Here is a 20825-nt window from a genome sequence, read left to right as displayed (position 1 = left end):
AGATAAATCATGCTTTAAGAGGCAGGATGACATTAACACTGATAAATAAAACCGTAACGCTATTTTCATCATCAAGAGGCCTTAGAAAAGCATGCGTGTATGGCAGTGACTTTCTATGGGCTTAAATATTTGCTATTAAGATCTATGAAGTATGTTACTGGTGATACAAAAACTGCAATGGCATTGAGGCAATTACACATTTTATCTTTGCCAATTTTCATATTAATTAGGGATGACAAAAATACAAAGTCCATGATGTATTCCCACACTTGTCCAGTAGAGGGTTGATCAGCCGAGGTATCTGATCACTAAGAACATAAAGACACAGGTCGCCAGCATCCCTCCAATCATGATGAACTTATCTTGAGTAGCCCTCCGCTCTATAAGCCTCATCACTGTATTTGAAAGGCCCAACATGTTTGCCACATCCAACATCTTCTTATGAGTTCCCTGCACAAAAAACAAAAACCTTGATTTTTCAAACAGTAATTAGTCCAGCCACTACAAACAATTACAATGTTGAAACTGCACTAATTGGTACAGACTAAAGATCAACACTAGTACTGACGTAATACTTCGTCAGAGGGTTTTTGATGAATAAGACACACCCAGATAAGAAGAGGCCGGGCGCATCTCCACCCTAGAAACAAAGCCACATGTCTAGCTTGGCAAATCCAGAATGACAACTCTGTATTCTTCATACAGATTGATATCAGTTGGGCCGCCATGTCCTCCATTGCATCTTAAGCCCGGTCAAATGTGATTGTACAATCAGATCTGTTTTGGTTTTTTTTCAGTGACGCATATGAAATGAAAAAGCTCATTGGTCACCTATGATTTACAAGTAAAATCAAATTTATCTCACCTCAGATTAACAGTTTAGTGCTTCACTCATTGATTCTACAAAATCCAGAACGTATCAGCCCCCTGTGAGACTTTTACTTTATTTTTTCCAAAACCATATGTGTCCCCGATTGGCTGATCCACCTGTCAATCATGCCCATTTTAAAACAGGGAAATTCTCACATCTTTGTAAAGTACTGAAGAAGTGTGTATTCTGGATCCCAGGCAAATAAGATACTATTCTATATTAAGATAACTGTCTTCTTTAATAATTTTAACAATGCATCTTCCTGACTTGATCTTCTCTACTTGTTCAGATTTGGCACAAAGACTGTATGGATTGTGCCCCCACCTTGAGTGTGCCCCTCTGATCTCTTAGTCCATTAAGGATGCCGCTGCCACTGCCCAACAGATCATCCATGCCTCGGTGTGCGTTGTGCAAGCTTGAGTTTAACTGTAGAGTCTCATCTATGGGTATGGAAGTATCGGCATCCTGTTAAAGAGAAATTACCGGTACACTTCATTAAATTGTATCAGATTTATGAACGAATAATGTCCATGGCTGACTTCAAATACTTTGGGGTTTACTATAAATGCCTGCAGAGAAGTATATAGCAAAATAATCTGCAGTATTAAAAATAAAAATTTTATTGTGATCTGATCCTTGTGATGAGCTGTTTGGGTGATATTGATACATAATGATTCAGTGTTTCTCTGTTCTCTTTTCTGTTTAACCAATAACAGTGAATTATACAGTCATAATTGTTCAGTTGGGCAGTTAAAGGTCCTATATTACACAAAATTGACTCTTGTAAGTTTTAAGCCATAATGTTGTTAACTCCTCAAAAATATACCCGAAGTTGTGTTTTGTTTCATTCACACATGTTTGAGTAACTCTTTATTATTAGTCTGTCTACATCTCCAAAGCTCAGAATGCTCTGTTCCACCTCGTGATATCATTAAGTGGTAGCTTTTAAGTTAACAGCTACCTTTTACCTTTAGCACTTCAGTTCAGTAGAGATTGGCAATTCCAGGGCTGAAATAATCCACATGATTCTAGTGTGCCTAAGATATATGGAGTTTAAAAACACAGCAGAGCACTTCCTGTATTACCATGTTACATCACAAGGTGGAACAGAGTCTTTTCCGAAGACCTCAGCCTAAATATGCAGGGTTTGTGTGTGAAACATGTGAAGGAAACAAAATAACTCCAAGCATGTTTGTGATGAGGAAACAAACATTATAACATAGATCAGAAAATACCGGAATATGGTGATAGACTAAGGATCAGACTAAAATAATAAAAGGCCAATGGTCATAATATTCTGCCTGATTGACGTATATTGGACTTGCATTGGTTGTGAAGGTTCGGCTCATCAGCTCCTCTCGCTCTCGCTCTTGGGCTTCTCTGGTGTATCGTCTGTGTTGGAAATTTTGCAAAGCAGTACGAATATGCTGAGTGTCATATTTAAGCTGGTCCACTCGTCTGGGAGAAACAAAGAAAACAAGTTATGACGTTTGTATTATTTTATATGATCTAAAACATTTGATTAGATCATTTTATAACGTTGAGACTTGCCTGTAGCGTTTAATCATATAAAGTATTCTAATAACACATTTTTCCTGTAAATCTTGCTTATTCTGAAAACCAGCTAGGATCAGAGAGGAGAGTCGTGGGATGGGGCGCACTCTGTCCCCTAAGGCCTGTTTACCCAGCTCAAAATGAATCTTTGCCCAATGCTACAGGAATGCTGGTGATGATGGGAGACTGTGAGGATATGTTTTCATAGATCCATGTCGCCACAGGCCAGGACGGGGCTGTCTGTCTGTCTCGTCCTCTTACACCCCTCCTCTCCTCTTCCCTCCCTCCCTCCCTCCCTCCTTCTGCCCTCTTCCCTCTCCCTCCCCCATGTCATTATGAGATATATGGCTTCCCCCCAGTACTGCCAACTCTGGGGCTTTTTGCTCACCTCCAATTGATTTAATCCCAACTTACAATTTAGCATTCTGCCGGCGGTTTGGTGGCTCTTTGCTGGCGAGGATCTCAAGACGTTCTAACTGATTGAAGATCTGCTCGATTCTTCCAAACAGCTCATTTTCTAATACTAAAAATGGAAAATGAATATTGATTTATTACTGTAATCATTTTTTAAATTCCTCAGTAAGTTGTAATTTGTTTGATTGGATTTGATTGAATGTAATTATCAAATGATGGAGGACAGAAGCCAGTAGGTGAGGCAATACATTACATAGTTTACTGTTATTTAAAGCAAATAAATCAATTTTACATTGACTTGCAGATAAGATGTGGCAGATACAATAAGCCACCAGGTGTTTTTTTTATGTTTTTTTTATTTTTTATATTGACCCAGTAATTACAGAGAGATTGCCTATAAAGCACACTACAACATCTGGACTTTGGCTGCGTTAAGATATCATGTCAAACCTTCACTGATTGTATATTGTTCCAACTTACAAATAATAGCAAAGGGCACTTAAACAAGTAATACTTGCAATAGCACCTTTATCTTGCATGGCTAGATAAAAAGTATATATTGCTTTGGTGTTTCATCATCTGCATTTGGGTACTTGACGTTTGGGGGGTTTTGTGTTTTTTGTTAAAATACAAAGAAATTAAACGCAACTTCATTCTAAAATAATGTGTAATTTATAGAATACATATTTGTGCAGTTGAGTTGAATTTTGGAGGAAGAAAATCAATTTCATTCAAGCCATTTGAAGCAATAACGCTGAAAATTGGTGCCACGTCAAGTACCCATTTAACAATGTATGGTGGTCTTCTTAATCATTTCATTAGTGTTAGGCTCCCAGATTTTTCACTTTACCTAAACATAATCTGATGTCATACTTTGAGAAGACAAGGGGTGTGTCTGATGCCTGGCTCCCACCCATATGTACAGTCTATGCTCCCACAGTTATCTAAAAGAAGCCTTCCCAAACATCTGTCACTGCACCCACCCAGCTGCTTCCTGCCCTGGCACCAGAATGGCACCACCAGCCACAAAAACAACCACTCATGACCAGTGTGTCAACTGTCAATCCACTATCACAAAGACAGCCAATAAAAGAGGCACCAAGAAAGAGTCATAGCACAACTACTTCTTTATAATTAGATACTAGTGACAAAACTGTTATACACATAATACAATAATGAATGGGTTACTCACAGTGCACTGACTCTCGGTCTGTTCTCTCCAGGTTGCCCATCAGTGACTGGACCTCCTGAATTTGTCTAATCAGAAAGAAAGAAATATTAATAACTACATTGACAACAGACAAATCTTTAAAACGCACGTGTTATTACTGTACAAAAACTAGGAAATGTGCTATTATTGAAAAAGTAACAGTGCTGTTATACGTTTTCCTCTTCTGCTTTCATGCTTACAACAGGTACAACAGCTGCTTTGAGAAAAAGGCAATAAACTCACTTATTAGTTTGGTGATAAAGCGTCTCCATGGCTCGATATCGTGCGTTGTGTCGTGTACTTTGTGATTTATAACTTTATTTTCCAGGACAGCTGTGATCTTACAGGTAACTTAGCCGAGTTAGCTGTTCGGCTAACACTGGACTGGGTGAGTGAACACGTCATCAGCTGTGTACGGAAGAAGTAAAGCGGAAGTGCAACGTCAACTGAGATAAGAAAAAAAATGAAGAGCTCTCACTCTGCTTCTGTGGATTGTATACTTACAAAAACTCGACTTTTATTTTTTGTGACCTCTAATAATGTCAAAACAAATATAGATCTAATATGCTACACACTTGATATGCATAAGTGCTTAAAAGTGTTTTTCAAGCGCTTGTGTTTTTTATGATCTTTTTCAAACAACAATAGACGATCTTGTGTGATTAGTTGAGTTCGTAGAGTTGGCCAGTATTCACGTCTATAAACGATAAAATAAAGATTTAAAAATAAAAATAATAATAACAATAAGCTTGTTAGGTCTTCCTTTTATTTTGGTTGGATACTGGATGTATTATATATATATATATATATATATATATATATATATATATATATATATATATATATATATATATATATATATATATATATATATATATATATATATATATATATATATATATATATATATATATATATATATATATATATATATATATTTGATCTTTTAGTAATATTATGAGATACCCTTAAATATCAAGATGATGAACAAGTTTCATCAAATGGATTTAAGTGTAAGAGATTTTTTTTTTTTTTTTTTTAGATAATTGGCCCATCTAATTCTTCTGAGTAGCCTCCTAGACTACCTAGATCTCAGTATTTCAAATTGAGATAGGAATAGGGTGAGTAGATGTCCCTATTTACCCGGGACAGTCCCAGTTTTTAGCCCTGTGTCCCATGTCTCAGCAGATTTATCCAAAATCAGTGATTTGTCCCAGTTTTATGCAAAAATATCCCAGGTTTTGACCAATTCGATACCCACCAACAGAAAAGAAGGGAATATTGTTTTTTGTTTACCTAAAATACCAAAAAATGTGATTGAAAATGAGGATAAGGCAAAAAAATCTACTGACAGAAGTCCCTCAGATTATGTACCAACCCACAAGTGAGTCAAGAATGGACTATGTTACTCACTCTTTTCGCAGTTTTATTTATACCGGCCCGGGTGTGTCCCAGTTTTGACATTTGAAAATCTGGTTATCCTAGATGGGAAGCTCACCTAGCCCTCGTATAAATGTGTGCAAGTTTCAGACTGGTTGTACGATGCCACTCATGATCCCTTGGTACGTCAGCCTTTCGTGATACATATGTTTGGTCTAGTGTTTCTTTTGATTTTTATTGCTGGAAGATGTGATATGAGACATCCTTTTCCCAAGCTCCCACAGCACTATAACACATTGACATTTGACAGGACTGGCTCTGCAAAACATGTCCTAAGGGTGGTTTGTGTCAGTTCACCTTGACTCACTCTAATTAGCCTATCCTCTTTTTTCCACAAATAGGTGTCATGATATCAGCCCGTCCATCCTGAGCTTCCTTCTCGCCTGGAGACATTGGAGACACCAAGACTAATGATATCAACTAGAGGTCACATTACAAAGACCTCTAAGACCTCTAAGAAGAATCGTGTTAAGTCAGAAGGTGAGTTTATCATCACTGACTGCCTGTGTGAAAGTTCCATGCTTAAATTTCCCAGATCAATCTAATGACTCTATTTCGCAACTTTGGTTTTGCTAACAATTTGGTGACGAAGTAATCACCCCGAGGTGCTACTTGACATGTTAACACAATGATGCCTCACCTTGCTCCCTGTATTCAAAGCTAACTGTACTAATTGCCTTGATTAGCATCTTAACCCAATCAGTGCAGTGAACTGTGACAAGCTCCTGTTTTGTATTGAAAGCTATGTATTTGTTTACCCCACTGAGCAACCATGCACTCAGCAGACATCTCAGACAGTTTTCCTGATGGTACTTGAGTTGATGGTTGTATCTTCAGGCTAGACTCCCTCCAACAGTGGTCCTTTTCACCAGCCCCCACATGTCAAAACTCCGGGATCTGTTCATGCCACTTCTTGCTCCAGCGGTTTAAGTTTTTTCCTTTTTTTTTTTGGTTGTCATAACACATCCTCAGGGCACCAGGGTTGGAGGTGTATGGCTTTAACTACCTGCACAGGGGAAAAAGCAGAGGAACCTTCCCATAGCGTAAACGAGGATAGCATTAGCTTTGTCTCTGAAGGTCAATGAGGTTTTCACTGTCTGTCCTTTGTCTTTTAGCCCCCGGGAGAGGATGACACGAGCTTACTGGTCTTCCTCCACACCTGAGCACCACAGGCGAGAGCAGCGTCTGAACTCCAGGTGGCCTACATCAGCACAAATTAATGTCAAAATGAATGGGGATAGCCTTTTCATCATGCTGTGAATCTTTAAAATATATTTACTATACATCCTTATTGACTAGTAGACACATTTAATATGGCTGTTGTTGACAAGTGCATAGGCCTAACCCGCACAATCAGAATGCCTACTTTTAATTATACGCAAGGGAAGTTTTTTTTTAATAAAACATAAACATACACTCTAAAAACTTTTATTACACAATGAAGTACTGCTCAAATTATAGTCCTGAATAGTACACATAACTAGTAATACTATATAATGTACTATGTAAGTATTTTTTGCTTGATATACCTAAAACTATTGGACCTGGAGTGGGATATATGTGAAAAAAAATAATATCATGATTTTCAAGAGCCAATATCACAATTTTGACTTCCAAGTAGGAAGTGTCTTTATATACGTTATGAAGAAGTAACTAACATCATCTACCTCTTCTCATATTTTGCACTTCATTGTGATTGGTTAAATTCACTTGTGACTAATAATGGAGCATAACAGAGCCTGTCCAATAAGAGTGAACTGAAACAGACTGAATTAAAATACGTTATCACCAAAATAGCAGATCATCTTAGGGATCAGCTTTAATTTAATTTTTTTTCAGCATCATTTTTACATGCCTAAGAGGTGACTGCTGTTGTGATTTTGGGCTTTAAAAAAATAAATTGAATTGAATTGAGATGGATAGCCAATATTTACACTTTTTACCATATCGGCTATTCTTAAATCTCCAGCCTAGGCCGATATTTTGTCTGGTCCAACCAGATACCTAAAGAATCCACATAAAACGTTATTTGAACACTTTAATGTGAAGAGGATTCTGCACAAAACTTCACTACAGGCTGTGGACGAGTTTCTAGTCATTTCAGATTATTGAATTTGGGGAAAATAATCAAAATTGGCCTTACATATCGGCACCAAAATATCGGCATACTTTACCAGCCAACAGTTTCTTTGGATTCTAAACATTCAGTATTGGCATTGGGCATGAAAAAATCCATATCTCTCAATAGACTTTGTTTGTAAAGGTTCTCTCTATAACTAAAAGTCTACACTGAGCATATTTTAACATATTTCTAGTAGTTTATAGTTGAAATTGACTAATCAAAAAATAATTCTCGACTAGTTCACTGAAATAAAGGTTAGTTCCTGTATATATTTATGTTGTTTTGAGTTGTTTATGTCTGTTTGTTGGTTTAACCATCTGTCTATTTTAACTTTGCAGAATTATGAGCTCTGTATTAGCAGATCTGTATCACACTTCTATTGGGTATGATTTTTCATGCTATTAAGGAATCCAGACAGCGTAGCCTACTTTTATAAATCTTTAATGTCAGAAGATTTCAGGGTCTTTAGACTTGAGTTACATGTCTGTGTGGTCAACAGTTCATAACAGAATGGCATTTCCTGGGGTTCAAACTAAAATCACCCAAAATCAACCCACCCTTTTGTCCAGGGGGGAGCTACTACGACAGCAAAGAGAGAGGATGAAAGCGCTCGTTGAACCATGACTACCTTATACTGCTATTTTACTCATTAAGAATAAATTATATGTTATTGGGTTTCCTTCATCATATTTAATTATGTTTTCCCGTCAATATTATACGTACATCAACACTTATTGCAAAAGACAGACAAAGTGAGGAGGGAAATTATGGGGAGCAGAAAGCGCCTTGGGTCAACAGTTTTTGGATACCAGTCATTTCTGAGAGGCACACTGATCTTCTTGGGACGCCCCGGGAGATGATCAGTTTAACTTTGAAGCTTTGATGAGACAATGAATGAAAGTAAATGAAGGCCTGTCACTGTTAACCCACATGCCCTCGGTGTCCATTTTGACTATAGGTAAAGTTTTCAATATGTATGTATATATATGTATCTATATTTGAAACAAGAACTTTACATACACTATATAAAAAGACACATATGCTTTTTGTCTCAAAGTCTGACATGAAATCAGACTAAAGGCAATGGCACCAAATACTAATGAAATGTATGTAAACTTCTGACATTGTATAAAGTAATGAAAAATTGTCTAAAAAAATCCTTCTCTCATTATTCTGGCATTTAACAAATAGAAATAATTTTGATAATCCTAATTGACCTAAAACAGAAAAAGTTTAGACTGATTTCATGTCAGAAAGTGTGAAAAAAAAGCATGTGTCTTTTTATATAGCGTATGTAAACTTCTGGTTTCAGTTGTATTTGTGTTTTAATATAGTCTCTTGTTGCGATAATAATAGTTTCAACTTGATTCTGATACTATGTAAAAGGCTTGATTGATACGCAATGCTACTTCGAGACTCCCATGATGATTAAAAACAGTCCACAATTTTTAGAAGAATAGAATGTCATTTTCAAGCCAGTGATTGTAGTAGTTGTTTAAAGATCCTATATTACGCAAAAATGACTCGTGTGAGCTTTTAGTCATGTTAAAATGTTGTTACTTCATCAAAAACATACCTGGAGTTGAGTAATCCTGCATGTATTAGTCCGTCTAAATCTCCAAATCTCAAAATGCTCTGTTCCACCTTGTGATATCATGCAATAGTAATTTTAGTTAATAGCTACCTTTTTGTTTTTGTTCTGTAGAGACTGGCATTTCTGGGCTGAAATTATCCAAATAATTCGAGTGTAGGTGTATGGAGTTTAAAAACACAGTGGAGCTCTTCCTGTATTACCACATGATGACATCACAAGGCGGAACAGAGTATTTTTTGTTTGAGAAAAGAACTCAGCCTAAATATGCAGGGTTTGTGTGTGAAACATGTGTGAATGAAATAAAACACAACTCCAGGCCTGCTTTTGATGAGGAAACAACATTATAACATAGATCAGAAAATAGTGTAATATGGGCCCTTTATAGTTACCACATGGTCTTGTAGTAGTTCTGATCATATATAATACTACTACTTATAGTAATAATAATATCCTTGTCTTTTTTAATTTATATTTTGTTGTTTCTTACACGTACATTTTGAATTTTCTGCCACTAGGGTTCACAGTTCTCCTTATTGTGCCAGTCTCAAGCCTGGATGAATTACAGTACAATGATTAAAGCACTGCATCATCCAGTACACAATAAGGAAACAAAATGCTATCTGTAAATCTCACTACAAGAGGCAGATGTTTTTTGTAAATACCCTAAAGGAGAATGACACTCCAACAGTTTATGCAGTTTATATTGATCCTAACCACATTATAAGAGCGTATATACAACACTAAATGAACGCATAGTATCACTTTTCACAATTCCCAAACAACACAACAACTTCATAGACTTCTTTTTGTGTATTGTGTTCTGTGCACTGCAGTGAAAGTGATTTCAGCTGAGTAAATACGTTCTTTTAAAGTTATAACAATATTCTTTTTAGTAGATCTTTTTTATATAAGATGGTGCTCTGTGGCTTTATTGTTTCTCTGTTGTCACACAGCTGCATGTTTAGTCTGACCTCAAAGCCAGGATCCATCTGCCGGGCCCCACGCAGCAGCCCTGTGGCCATACCACCTGGGACTCCTGGATGAGAGATACTGTCCACGTCGTCTTTGGGCTGGTAATTCTCACACAAACATGGCAACATGGCATGGAGTTCCCCCTACATCGCCACCCAATAACATTACATATTATTAGACCCTTGTACGTGCAACTTTTTTATCCTTGGTCCCATAGAGTTGCCATATTAATTTGGCTTCCTGTAGCATGAGGTGTGCAATCAGTACTGTAGTAATTAAACTTAAATAATTCACATACAATACATTAACCACTTCCTGAGTTCTGTCAGTTTGATTTTATTTGATCTGATCCATTGTTGGACCAAAACGTCTGTTCTGTTTTTTAATTTTGTATTTATTTTCTACTCAATATAAGAATTGCTTGTCCGTCACATTTCTTCTTCAAATGGTGGTTTCAAGTGCTCTCAATGTGAGGCTTTATGCCAGTTACACACAACATGGCAGCTAAAGTGTCTTGTTCAAGGACACAACAACAGCGTGCACTAGTGGGAGCAGAACCACTGATCTTCCGGTTATGTGGTGGTGGAACGTAACAAAGTAAAAGTAGTAAAGTACTGTGTTTAAGTATAAATTTTAGGCATTACTTAAGTCCATTTTACAGTGGATACTTTTTACTTTTACTTCACTTTATACTCCACTACATTTTTTTGAACGACACTGAAAAGTAAGTTTTTAAAAAAAAATTTATTAGTGTTTGAGACCTGCTGAAAAAGGGGAGGGTTTTATTTTTAACATCTTGAACAAAATTAAAATTTACATATATATATATATATATATATATATATATATATATATATATATATATATATATATATATATATATATATATATATATATATATATATATATATATATATATATATATATATATATATATATATATACACAAAACAGCTAGAAAAAAACCCATTGATTCAGTTGTTTCTGTTGAACAAAATTCAACACAAATCTTTATCAAAACCAATCCATTTGAAGCTTTATTAGATCTCAAATTCTACACTCTTTTACTCTTTACTCTTTAAGTTCATTTTTAAACATGCACTTTCATACTTTTACTTAAGCAGTTTTTCCATGTGATACTTTTACTTGAGTATATGTTTCTTTCTGTATCTGTACTTTTACTTAAGTAACAAAATTAAATACTTTTTCCACCACTGCTTGAATCCTAGTATACAAGCAAGCAAAAATATCTCCATGGAGACAAGCAGGTGGCATCTAAATCAAAAAAAGTTACGCAAAAGTTAAGAGAAAGGTTTTTAGTGTTGTTTTAATTACACTGAGCCTCTTACAGAACCATTTGGAGAATTGTAAATAGTACTTAGCAGGTATGCGAAACCTTTTTCTCAGAGGTGCAGCTTGTTGAGAGAACACTGAGCTTGTGCTTTATCTGTGTTTTCCTCTCATGGACGTTGTTTGTGTGAGAAAGTTGTGTTTTCGTTCAAATGGAGGTCAGAGAGGGAGTGCCGAGCGTCAAACAGCGAGGAGGGAGTTATGTAGGTGCCTTATGGGGTTTTATCGTGTCCATGGTCCTATCACAGAGCATTCTGTGTAGGGATGTAAACCCAGGTGTCTGTGTGCATCATGGGAACAGACTCCCCCAGGAGATTCCCAGTGGGAGAGCAAGACTGGAGGATTGAAACAAAACTGTAACTGTAATGTAAATATCACACTGTGTTTGGTTAATCCAATTGCAGCAAGCAGAGAGAAGGCAGGGCAAGTTTATTTATTAATTCATAATACAAGCTAATTAAAACACAAATTATCATCATGCAATTAACATTAATAGAGAAAAAAAATCTGTCATATGCACAGCTAAACAGAACTATTAGTCTGGATTTAAACATTGTCCAACTAGAGGCCTGTCTCACATCTTCAGGAAGATTGTTCCAGGTTTTAGCTGCATAAAACAGAAACTCTGATTCCTCATGTTTAGTCCTGACTCTGGGCACCAGCAGGAGGCCTGTCCCTGAAGTCCTCAGAGTGAGAGATGGTTCATATGGCACAACCGGAGATGTACTTTGGTGCTGGTCCATGGAGAGACTTCACAAGTTCACAAGTAGAGCTTCTTTAAAGTCTATTCTCTGAGAAAGCCAGTGTAGAGATGTGAGCACAGGACCCATTCACACAATAATGTACGCAGACACTACAGGTGAGGTGGGTTAAGTGTCTTCCCTAAACACATAACAACAGCATTAATTTTTTGGAGCTGGAATCGCACCATCAACCTGTAGATAGCTAGATAGCTATTATTTCAATAGTCCGTAAATCACAATTAATTTGATTAGACATTGCAATCCTACTCCCTTCATACATCTTAACTAAATGCTCTCAACAATATGTGGAGTGGAAAAAATGTCCTGACCCGCATGTTGGGAATCACTGTGGACCACTGTTCCCTCTAAGCTGCGCGCGTGCGCAATTGCGCACTGCAGACACGGTCTCGACGCACAGAAAATCTGTGCTGCGCACAAAAAAATCGAACCAGAATTGGAAAATAAAATAAACACACAACAATTAATTCTGCGCTATTTTTCAATGTGAGTCAGTGAGTGTGACCGGTGTCGAGCTGCTCCAGACAATTCACATTCACGATTCACATTCACATTTATCCACGTCATTGACAGGCTCCTCATGCGCCGCTGCCAGTGTTTTAGCCGATGTGGCCGACTGAAAACTCGCTAATGATGCTAAGTGTTTAACCCCTTAACGTTCCGACGGCCCGCCCTCGGGCGCAATGTTACGCAGCAGTTTTGCGTTTTAAACATGACGAAACGGACAAGACAAAGGAAGTACGCGACCGAGGACACTGTGTATGTTTGTACAAGTTAAACTAGAGACATGTCGGACCCGGAGCGGTTCGTGGAACAGAGTGAAGATCTCATGATGGACTCAGGAGTAGAGGACCTTATGATTTGATGGACTGGATGCTGTTCCTGATCGGTAAGCGTGGTTTATTCTGCTATTGACTTAATTGTGGGTCAAATATATCATGTGTAATCATTAGCATTAGCTAATGCCAATTTGCCCCCCCGAAGTTGGTCCGAGCGGGACTCGATCCTACAACCTCTAACCACTGAGCCACTGTAGCAGAATGACTGTCACATTGTCACATGTACAGTGTGTTCTTAGTGTCCAGTGTGTGTTTGTTTACATTTTGAAGTGTGTGTGTGTTTGTTCACTGTTTGCAGTGTGTGGTTTGTAAATATATATTTGTTTTGAATATATTTTATATACAAATATACAAATACACATTTTATATTGTGTTTAGATATGATAGACTCGTGAAAAATTAGAGGGAACATTGCTGTGGACTAGAGTGTGGTCCATGTTGTTTAGTACATGATCTGCTCTACTGTGTCATGTGAGACCAGTGACATTCTTAAGCTCCATATGTAGACTTTGACAAAATGTGGTCTAAGAAACTCAATTAGTAAACTGCATATTAGTAATTATTTCAATGCTATAAATAATTACTAAACAAATTTGCAGTATACATTAAAAAGCAAGACTGTGCATTTGACATGTTTTTCCTCATCTCCCCTATTGCTGTCATTTCAACTCCACTGCTCACCTAATCACCCTTGTACATATGTATGGATCTTTGGACACGTCTCTATCTCATCGTCTTGTGTGGGAGCCCCGAGACCGTCACCGTGACGACCCTCTACCTGTTCTCATAGAGGTTTGCACTCAGCCCGATCATAGCTCTAGGCGCTCCATGTTCTTGTTATGGGTTGAGCAAGTGCATTAGTCATTTCACATACCAAATTCCTACCACATGGCGTATTCCCCAGCTTCCATCTTCTTCTAAGACCGTACCAAATCCGTTTCACCTTATGTACCTGTCTTCTTTGTCATTCCAATTGTGTCTCATTGCGATGTCCAGGAGCGGGATTACTCTTGATGCCTCATAATCATCTTCTCTTCAATGCGGAAGTCTACAAGTTTGACCCAGGGCTCCCAGGTTCCTATTACAAGCCATTATGTGTCCTTCCTTTGGCAAAATATCTACCAGGATTTCTATGCTTCAGTAAGAATCTAGTGTTCCTGTATAAATAAGTGATGCATAAACCCCAGTGGCATGTTTGCTGCTATGGATAATATCTTTCTGTCTGCTCACTAAACAAAACAACGAGTCTTGTAAAGTTGTTCTAAGGTGTGGGCATCGTCCTGAAACACACCATTGACCATAACAATGTCGAGATTACTTGAGCAAAAATGTTAAAGCTAGCGTATATGTTTTTAGACTTTGTTTTGTTTTGACTGGTTAAAAATATTGCCTTTTTAAAAAATACTCAAAGTAGTTATGTTACTTCCAAATTGGTAGTAATTTCTTTACTTGAATGAATAAACTTCTAAGAAATATTTTTTATTTTATTTATTTATATTTTATTTTTTTGATGCCTCATTGTTTGTCATAGATAAAGTGTAGATAAAATTTCCTGGCTGGGGGTCCACCACCTGCTTATCACCATAGAGATATGAATTCTTTGCCTCAAATGTTCCATGGTATGTCGTTTAACATTTCTATCTTTAATTTAGTCTAGTATAGTGTTTTATTGACAATGAAAACACCTTGAAAAAACATGCAGTGCTCACCTCCCCACAGATCTGTTGTGTAACTTTGCCTTGTGGCTTGTCTCCATGGAGATAGATGAGTTTAATTTCATAATATCGACAGTAGTTCAGTTGGTTGAGTGTTCCTCCACTGACGTAAAAGATGACGGTTTGAATCCCGCTCTCGACGTAAAAATCCGCTGATCCACAGGTTGACGGTACAATTCCAGCTCCCACAGACGAATGCTGCCATTGTGCCCTCGGGCAAGACACCCCTAATGTCAGCGTACATTGGCGTATGAATGTGTGTGTGAATGGGTGATTTTTTTTCCTTGACGTAAAGGTGGAAAAGCGCTAAATAAAAATGTGATCCTCTTGTGGAACCTTCTTGGCAAAGCAAATACACAAAATAAAAATCTAATAAAAAATAACAAATTGCTCAGTACTCGATGACTACTTCCATTCTACTTGGGTGATATTATTTTGTAGTAATAGTGAAGTACAAATCTGGCTACACCTCTATACATCTGAGTCCATCCATCTTCCGTGGGCATAGCACCCTGTCCCTGAACCAGACAGGTGAGGTAGAGTTACACAGGCATTACTTTACATTGTGTTTGTCATTCACAGCGCAATAGTGAGAACAGAGGTAGCAACTGTAGCTGGAACCCGTAGCTCAAATCCAACTACAAACACACAGCCAGTGACCACAGGTGTGCAGAGCAGGTATGCACACAACCATATGCAAAACCCCTCCATCTCTCAGTCCAACCCTCACCTGTCTCTGGTTCTCTGTAGCCCGGCAGAGCAGCCTCCCTTGGGGCTTGTGCGTGCGAATCCAGCCCCCATCCCGGTACCCCCCTCTACAGAAGCCACTGAGGGAAATGAAAGCTTTAGGAGTTCATTATAAAACAACAAGAGGTGCAGCGGGAGAGTGCTGCCAAGGCCACGAGCGATCCCCTCTGTTATCCGGCTTATGTCGCTCCAAGTTTCTGAGCCTCCAGTCTAGGTCTATGCGACACAGGGGGAAAACAAATACAGCTATCGTTAAATTAAATGTTTGTATGCGCTTTTATGTGTTATGTCATGAAAGACTGATTTGGCTTCATCAGGGGCGGAAAATAGTTCATTAAAAATACTTGCTTCTAGTATTTTTATTTATTTTTTTTAATAATTTTTGAGTAGATTTTTAAACGTGTACTTGCCCCAGTGGTGGAAGGTAGTACAAGTAGTAAAGTACTGTACTTAAGTAGAATTTTTAGGTACCTGTACTTTACTTTTTACTTTAATTTTAGAGTGGATAGTTTTTACTTTAACTTCACGACATTTGTAACTACATTCTGCTTTCAAATGTACACTATATTTTTAACTGGACTGAAAAGTAGGGGTTATTTGAGGGGTTGAGAGGTTATTTTTACCGTTTTCGTGGTAACATTCTGGTTAAAGTTTTCGAGTTCAAGTATGGGCTTTGAGCAAACAAAAATAAATACACAAAATTAATAAGAAAAATTAAGAGATTGATTCATATTGTTACTGCTGACCAAATTATGTTTATTTTTTTAATCATTATCTCTACATTTAACACTTGTGTGAAATTCTTGTACTTTTTACTCTTAAAGAACAATTTTAAATGGGTACTTAAATAGATAGGAACTTTTGAGTAAGTACAGATACAGTAACCTCTGCATCTGTACTTTTACCTAAGTAACAAATAGAAAATTCTACTTCTTCTACTTCTGCAGTACATTACTACTTGTACTTTGTTATCTTCTACCACTGACTAATAAGATGAGAAGAAAAATACAGGGAGTAGAGCTTTCTAAAACTGAATACCTCTGCTTATGTCATCAACACAGGAATGCCAGTTAACTATGTTCTTGTGAAGTGAGTCATAAGAACTTGAAATTACATTTACAAAAGATCTCTGTTCACATTCACAATTCAAAATTACTTCAAGGAATTGTAAGGCTAATGTGCACATATCAAATCAGTTCAATTTTATTTATATAGGATCAGCTGCCCAAAGCGTCCGAAGTGTTTCACATAAAAAGTCAACAACAAACAAATATACAGATAACAGGATACATGGGCACACAACAGTACAACAATAAAACACCAATAAAACACAAAGATATCCTGTGTAGCTGGTATTAAATGCCAGGGAGGAGAGGTGGGTTTTCAGTCTAGTCTTAAACTGCGTTAAAGACTAAGAGGATCTGACAGGCAGAGGGAGGCTGTTCCATAGTACTATGTTACCATAGTACTACTATCATTTAGAAAGTACATCTATTTTGATTCTCCTTCGTGGCAATACTTCCTGTTATCTTTTCAGTGCTGTACAAATTTCTTACTAATTCCCAATCAACATTCCAAACAGGACAGCAATTTTAAACAATCCATGATCCCTTGGATTTCTTACAAATACTTTTGCTTATGAGTTAGTTATCAGTTATCTACAAGTAGTAAAGTACTGTACTTAAGTATAATTTTTAGGTATCTACTTTACTTAAGCACATTTTACAGTGGAAACTTTTTACTTTTATTAAGTACATTTGAGAGCAGTATCTGTACTTTCTATTCCACTACATTTTTGAACTGAACTGAAAAGTAGAAAGTACTTTTTATATGATTTGAGGGATTAGTTTCTGTTATCTGGTATCTGGTAACGTCCTGACTAAAGTTTTCAAGTTCAAGCTTTGACTTTGAGCAAACAAAACTACACAAAATTCATTAAAAAAATTTAGAAATTGATTTGTACTGCTGCTGTTGATCAAAATATGTGCTATTTTTAATCAATATCACTACATTTAATACTTTAACAAATTAACAACACTTGACAGATACTTAAATGCTTTTACTTTTAGTACTTACTGACTAGTTACTTGAGTGACTTTTTTTATAAGCAGAATAAGCAGTTTTCTACATAGCCTCTGTCTCCCTTGTGTTGCAACGCCGGCCTTGTTTAAAGATTATTACATAAATCATAAGCAGCACTTGCCCCAAGACACGGCGAGCATCAATCACTCCTCTATACGGCCCGCTGTACCCTGTGTGGTGCTTTTAGGCCATTAACCCCATGAAAAGAACTAGTCATTTCCAAACTGTCTTCTAATTCCCTCTATCCTAAGTGAGGCTTTCCAATAATGAATAATAACATGTAATGATAGCAATTAGAGGGAGCACCAAAGACCCTGGAGGATATATTAAAAGTCTTTAATAATGGTCCTCTGTATTGCTCTTAAGTGTACTTGTTATTATTATGATTTAAGTTTAATCATATAGAAATTGCATACTTATTACAAGTTGGGAAGTAAAGTGTTAATTTGGAGAGTTGTTAAACTGAGGTCAACCGCTGCTCTTCACTAGTCAGCCATTTTCTCTGAGTCGTCATCCTTGTCATCAGCTTCATTATTGTTGTCAGTGTGTTCGGCTGGAGGCACAACACCTGCCCACACGTGCCCCTCGCTCCACTCCCCTCGCCTCCTCCCTCACCTGATGCCCGCGCGGTTGCCGTGGGTGACACAGGCAGTGAGACCGCAGTGATTTCAGATTAAAGGAAGGGCGGGGTGGCATCACCAGGAAGTGGTTTTGGTGGATTGACTCTGCAAATTGGGCAGGTGAACTCGCTGAAGTCACTGCACGCACCGTGTTGTCAGGGAAAGTGACCGTGTGCTTTGGTTTCAGCTAATGTCATTTTAAATTAGATGAGACTGAAAGTTTTATTGTGAATGAATGACTCAATCAGTACAAATCATTATTTAATTATAGCTTTACATAAACCTGTTTGTGGTGGAAACAAAACTTGCCACAAGATGACTTATTTTGTTTTTATTAAGTTGATGCTTCTGTTCATTGTCCCTGATAAAATAAAATAAAAAATGAATAAATAAATCAATCTTCAGATTGATTCAGATGATATCAAGCAAAATTACTATTGTTAACTTGCCTGACAAACCCAGAGTGATATTTCTCTCTATTTTTTATACAGAGTTTATACAGTCTGGTCCCACATCCTCCATTGTGTCTCAAGCCCGGTTAAAAGTGATCAATCAATCAAATTTCAATTTCAAATTATTATTATTTTTTTCAGTGACATGTGAAACAAAAGAGCTCAATGGTCACCTATGAATAAAAATAAAATCAAATTTATCTCACGTCAGATTAACTAATTTTAGTGCTTTGCTCATTGATTCTATAGAAATCCGCCATGTTCTTCAGCTCCTGTGAGATTTTTTTCCTTTATTTTTTCCGATAAGGACGGACCATGTTCCGTCCCCGATTGGCTAATCCACTTGTCAATCATTCCCATTTGAAAACAGGAAGATTCAGCAGTGACCAGACTCACATCTTCGCAAAGTATTGAAGAAGTGTGTATTCTGAATCCCAGGCAAACTGCTAATCCAAAACATGTAAAATCCTTCAGCTAAAGTACTCCTGACCCAGCCTGGCTCAAGATCTGGAGATGGGTCACCACTGCTCCTGACAGGCTGCCCCAGTAGCACTGATAGAAGGGTCAAATGCTGAAGACCAGTTTCCCCTTGGAGCGAATGAAATGTACCTTAAGCTTTATTAATATGAAGATTGTGCTGTGTTTGAATAAATAAGGCTAGAGGGGTCACTATTTGTGGATATTTTCAGTAAAAAACAACATGAAATTGTGTAAGTGTGTCATTATTTTATTGTCATTACATTTAAATTTACAACCAATAACAAACTGCAATGTAAAAATGTATTTCAATTTATTTAGTATAAACCAGTTTTAAATATAATGCTCAAAATCAAGTCGCAATTTATTGCCAGAATATTAACAGAAACACTGTACAAAACATATACACATAAGCTTGTGTAGCTACAGCATGAAGTGAAAAAGTCTTTTGGTTTTTGCTAAAAGATGAAATGAGGTAGAAAATATTTTTACAGTGATATATTGATTATGTTGTTGTTGTTGTTTTAGGTTGACTTTTATGTGAAGCACTTTGGGCAGCTGAAGTTGTTTTAAATGTGCTATATAAATAAGAAAAGAAAAGTTAAAAGTTACTTAATGCAGGTTTAAATCTCGACGATGGATAGAGTGACTTTGGTTGTAAGGGAGTACTGATTTTGTTGTTGATTTTAGGTAGATAAAGAAACTACATTATAATGACATCCCCATTGATAAAGCTTTTTGTGTCTCAGTACTTGAAAGTGTATACCAACAGTCACACAGGCCCCTGATAACAAAACATCTTTTCTCTATTGTATTGTTCAAAGATATGTTGCAAGTTTGATTGCTTAAGGCACTTTCCTGTTTTGTTCGAAACACATTAGGTTAAATGCATTGATTTACATAGACATTTCCATAAGATCAACCGAAACCCGGCTTATTTCTTTACACAATACCCCTGATCATGCATGAAGTAAAGTTACATTGTTTTAGTGGCGTATCAGTCTGCTCCAGCAACACATAGAAAACATGTTCAATTATCACATAAGTATAAAATAATCTACTTACAAGAGCAACTTAAGTGCATTTATCGACCTTTAAAATAAGTGTACAGCAGGTAAGGAGACAGGCATATTTCATCAAAGACACCTCAAAGGCATCTGGGAACATAACAGGAATGAAGCAATATAAAAACAGCAGTAGGACAGACTCAGTGAATTTCCAATAAATAGTCAAAAGATATTGTATTTACATAGCCCCAAACACTATGCACTATTAACAAACAAATGTGAAAGAGATTTTGTGTTTTGTTTATGTCAGATGGCAGTATTTGGCTTAACCATGGCACTACTTGTATCTTATTAGTACTATTTGCATCCTTTTGTTTTGAATGTGTTGCCCTTTCTAACATTTAAAGGGCCCATATTACGCTGTTTTCTGATTTATATTATAATATTGTTTCCTCATCAAAAACAGACCTGAAATTGTGTTTTGTTTCATTCACACATGTTTAACACACAAATTCTGCATATTTAGGCTTTGTTCTTTTCTTAAACTAAAAACACTCTGTTCCACCTTGTGATGTCATGTGGTGATACAGGAAGTGCT

The 20825-nt window shown here is 36.9% G+C and overlaps 2 protein-coding genes across 2 annotated transcripts in view; one reads left to right on the top strand and one right to left on the bottom strand.

The window, feature by feature from the left end:
* The window catches only part of LOC117374337 (apoptosis regulator BAX-like), a 240471-nt gene that overhangs the window by 52339 nt on the left and 167307 nt on the right, over positions 1 to 20825 (top strand). The window lies entirely within an intron of this gene.
* Positions 56 to 4453, bottom strand: gosr2 (golgi SNAP receptor complex member 2). Its single transcript, XM_033970882.2, has 6 exons — positions 4293 to 4453; positions 4032 to 4096; positions 2840 to 2948; positions 2197 to 2329; positions 1196 to 1336; positions 56 to 450 (listed from the first exon to the last, which is right to left on the bottom strand). Exons 1-6 carry the CDS (start codon positions 4319 to 4321, stop codon positions 289 to 291), a joined length of 639 nt encoding a protein of 212 aa, XP_033826773.1. The 5' UTR covers positions 4322 to 4453; the 3' UTR covers positions 56 to 288.

This window comes from Periophthalmus magnuspinnatus, chromosome 8 (assembly GCF_009829125.3).
Source record: "Periophthalmus magnuspinnatus isolate fPerMag1 chromosome 8, fPerMag1.2.pri, whole genome shotgun sequence".
Classification (NCBI taxonomy): domain Eukaryota; kingdom Metazoa; phylum Chordata; class Actinopteri; order Gobiiformes; family Gobiidae; genus Periophthalmus; species Periophthalmus magnuspinnatus.
The sequence above is the reverse complement of the archived record's forward strand: the minus strand, read 5'-3'. Positions and strand labels throughout refer to the sequence as shown.

What these genes read in the sequence shown, in the direction of transcription:
- gosr2 (XM_033970882.2), bottom strand. Translation starts at nt 4,321, where the DNA reads ATGGAGACGCTTTATCACCAAACTAATAA. An exon ending in AGACCGAGAGTCAGTGCACT is followed by an intron (nt 2,949 to 4,031) that starts GTGAGTAACCCA and finishes TTCCATTTTTAG; the next exon opens with TATTAGAAAATGAGCTGTTT. An exon ending in ATCAGAGGGGCACACTCAAG is followed by an intron (nt 451 to 1,195) that starts GTGGGGGCACAA and finishes TTTTTTGTGCAG; the next exon opens with GGAACTCATAAGAAGATGTT.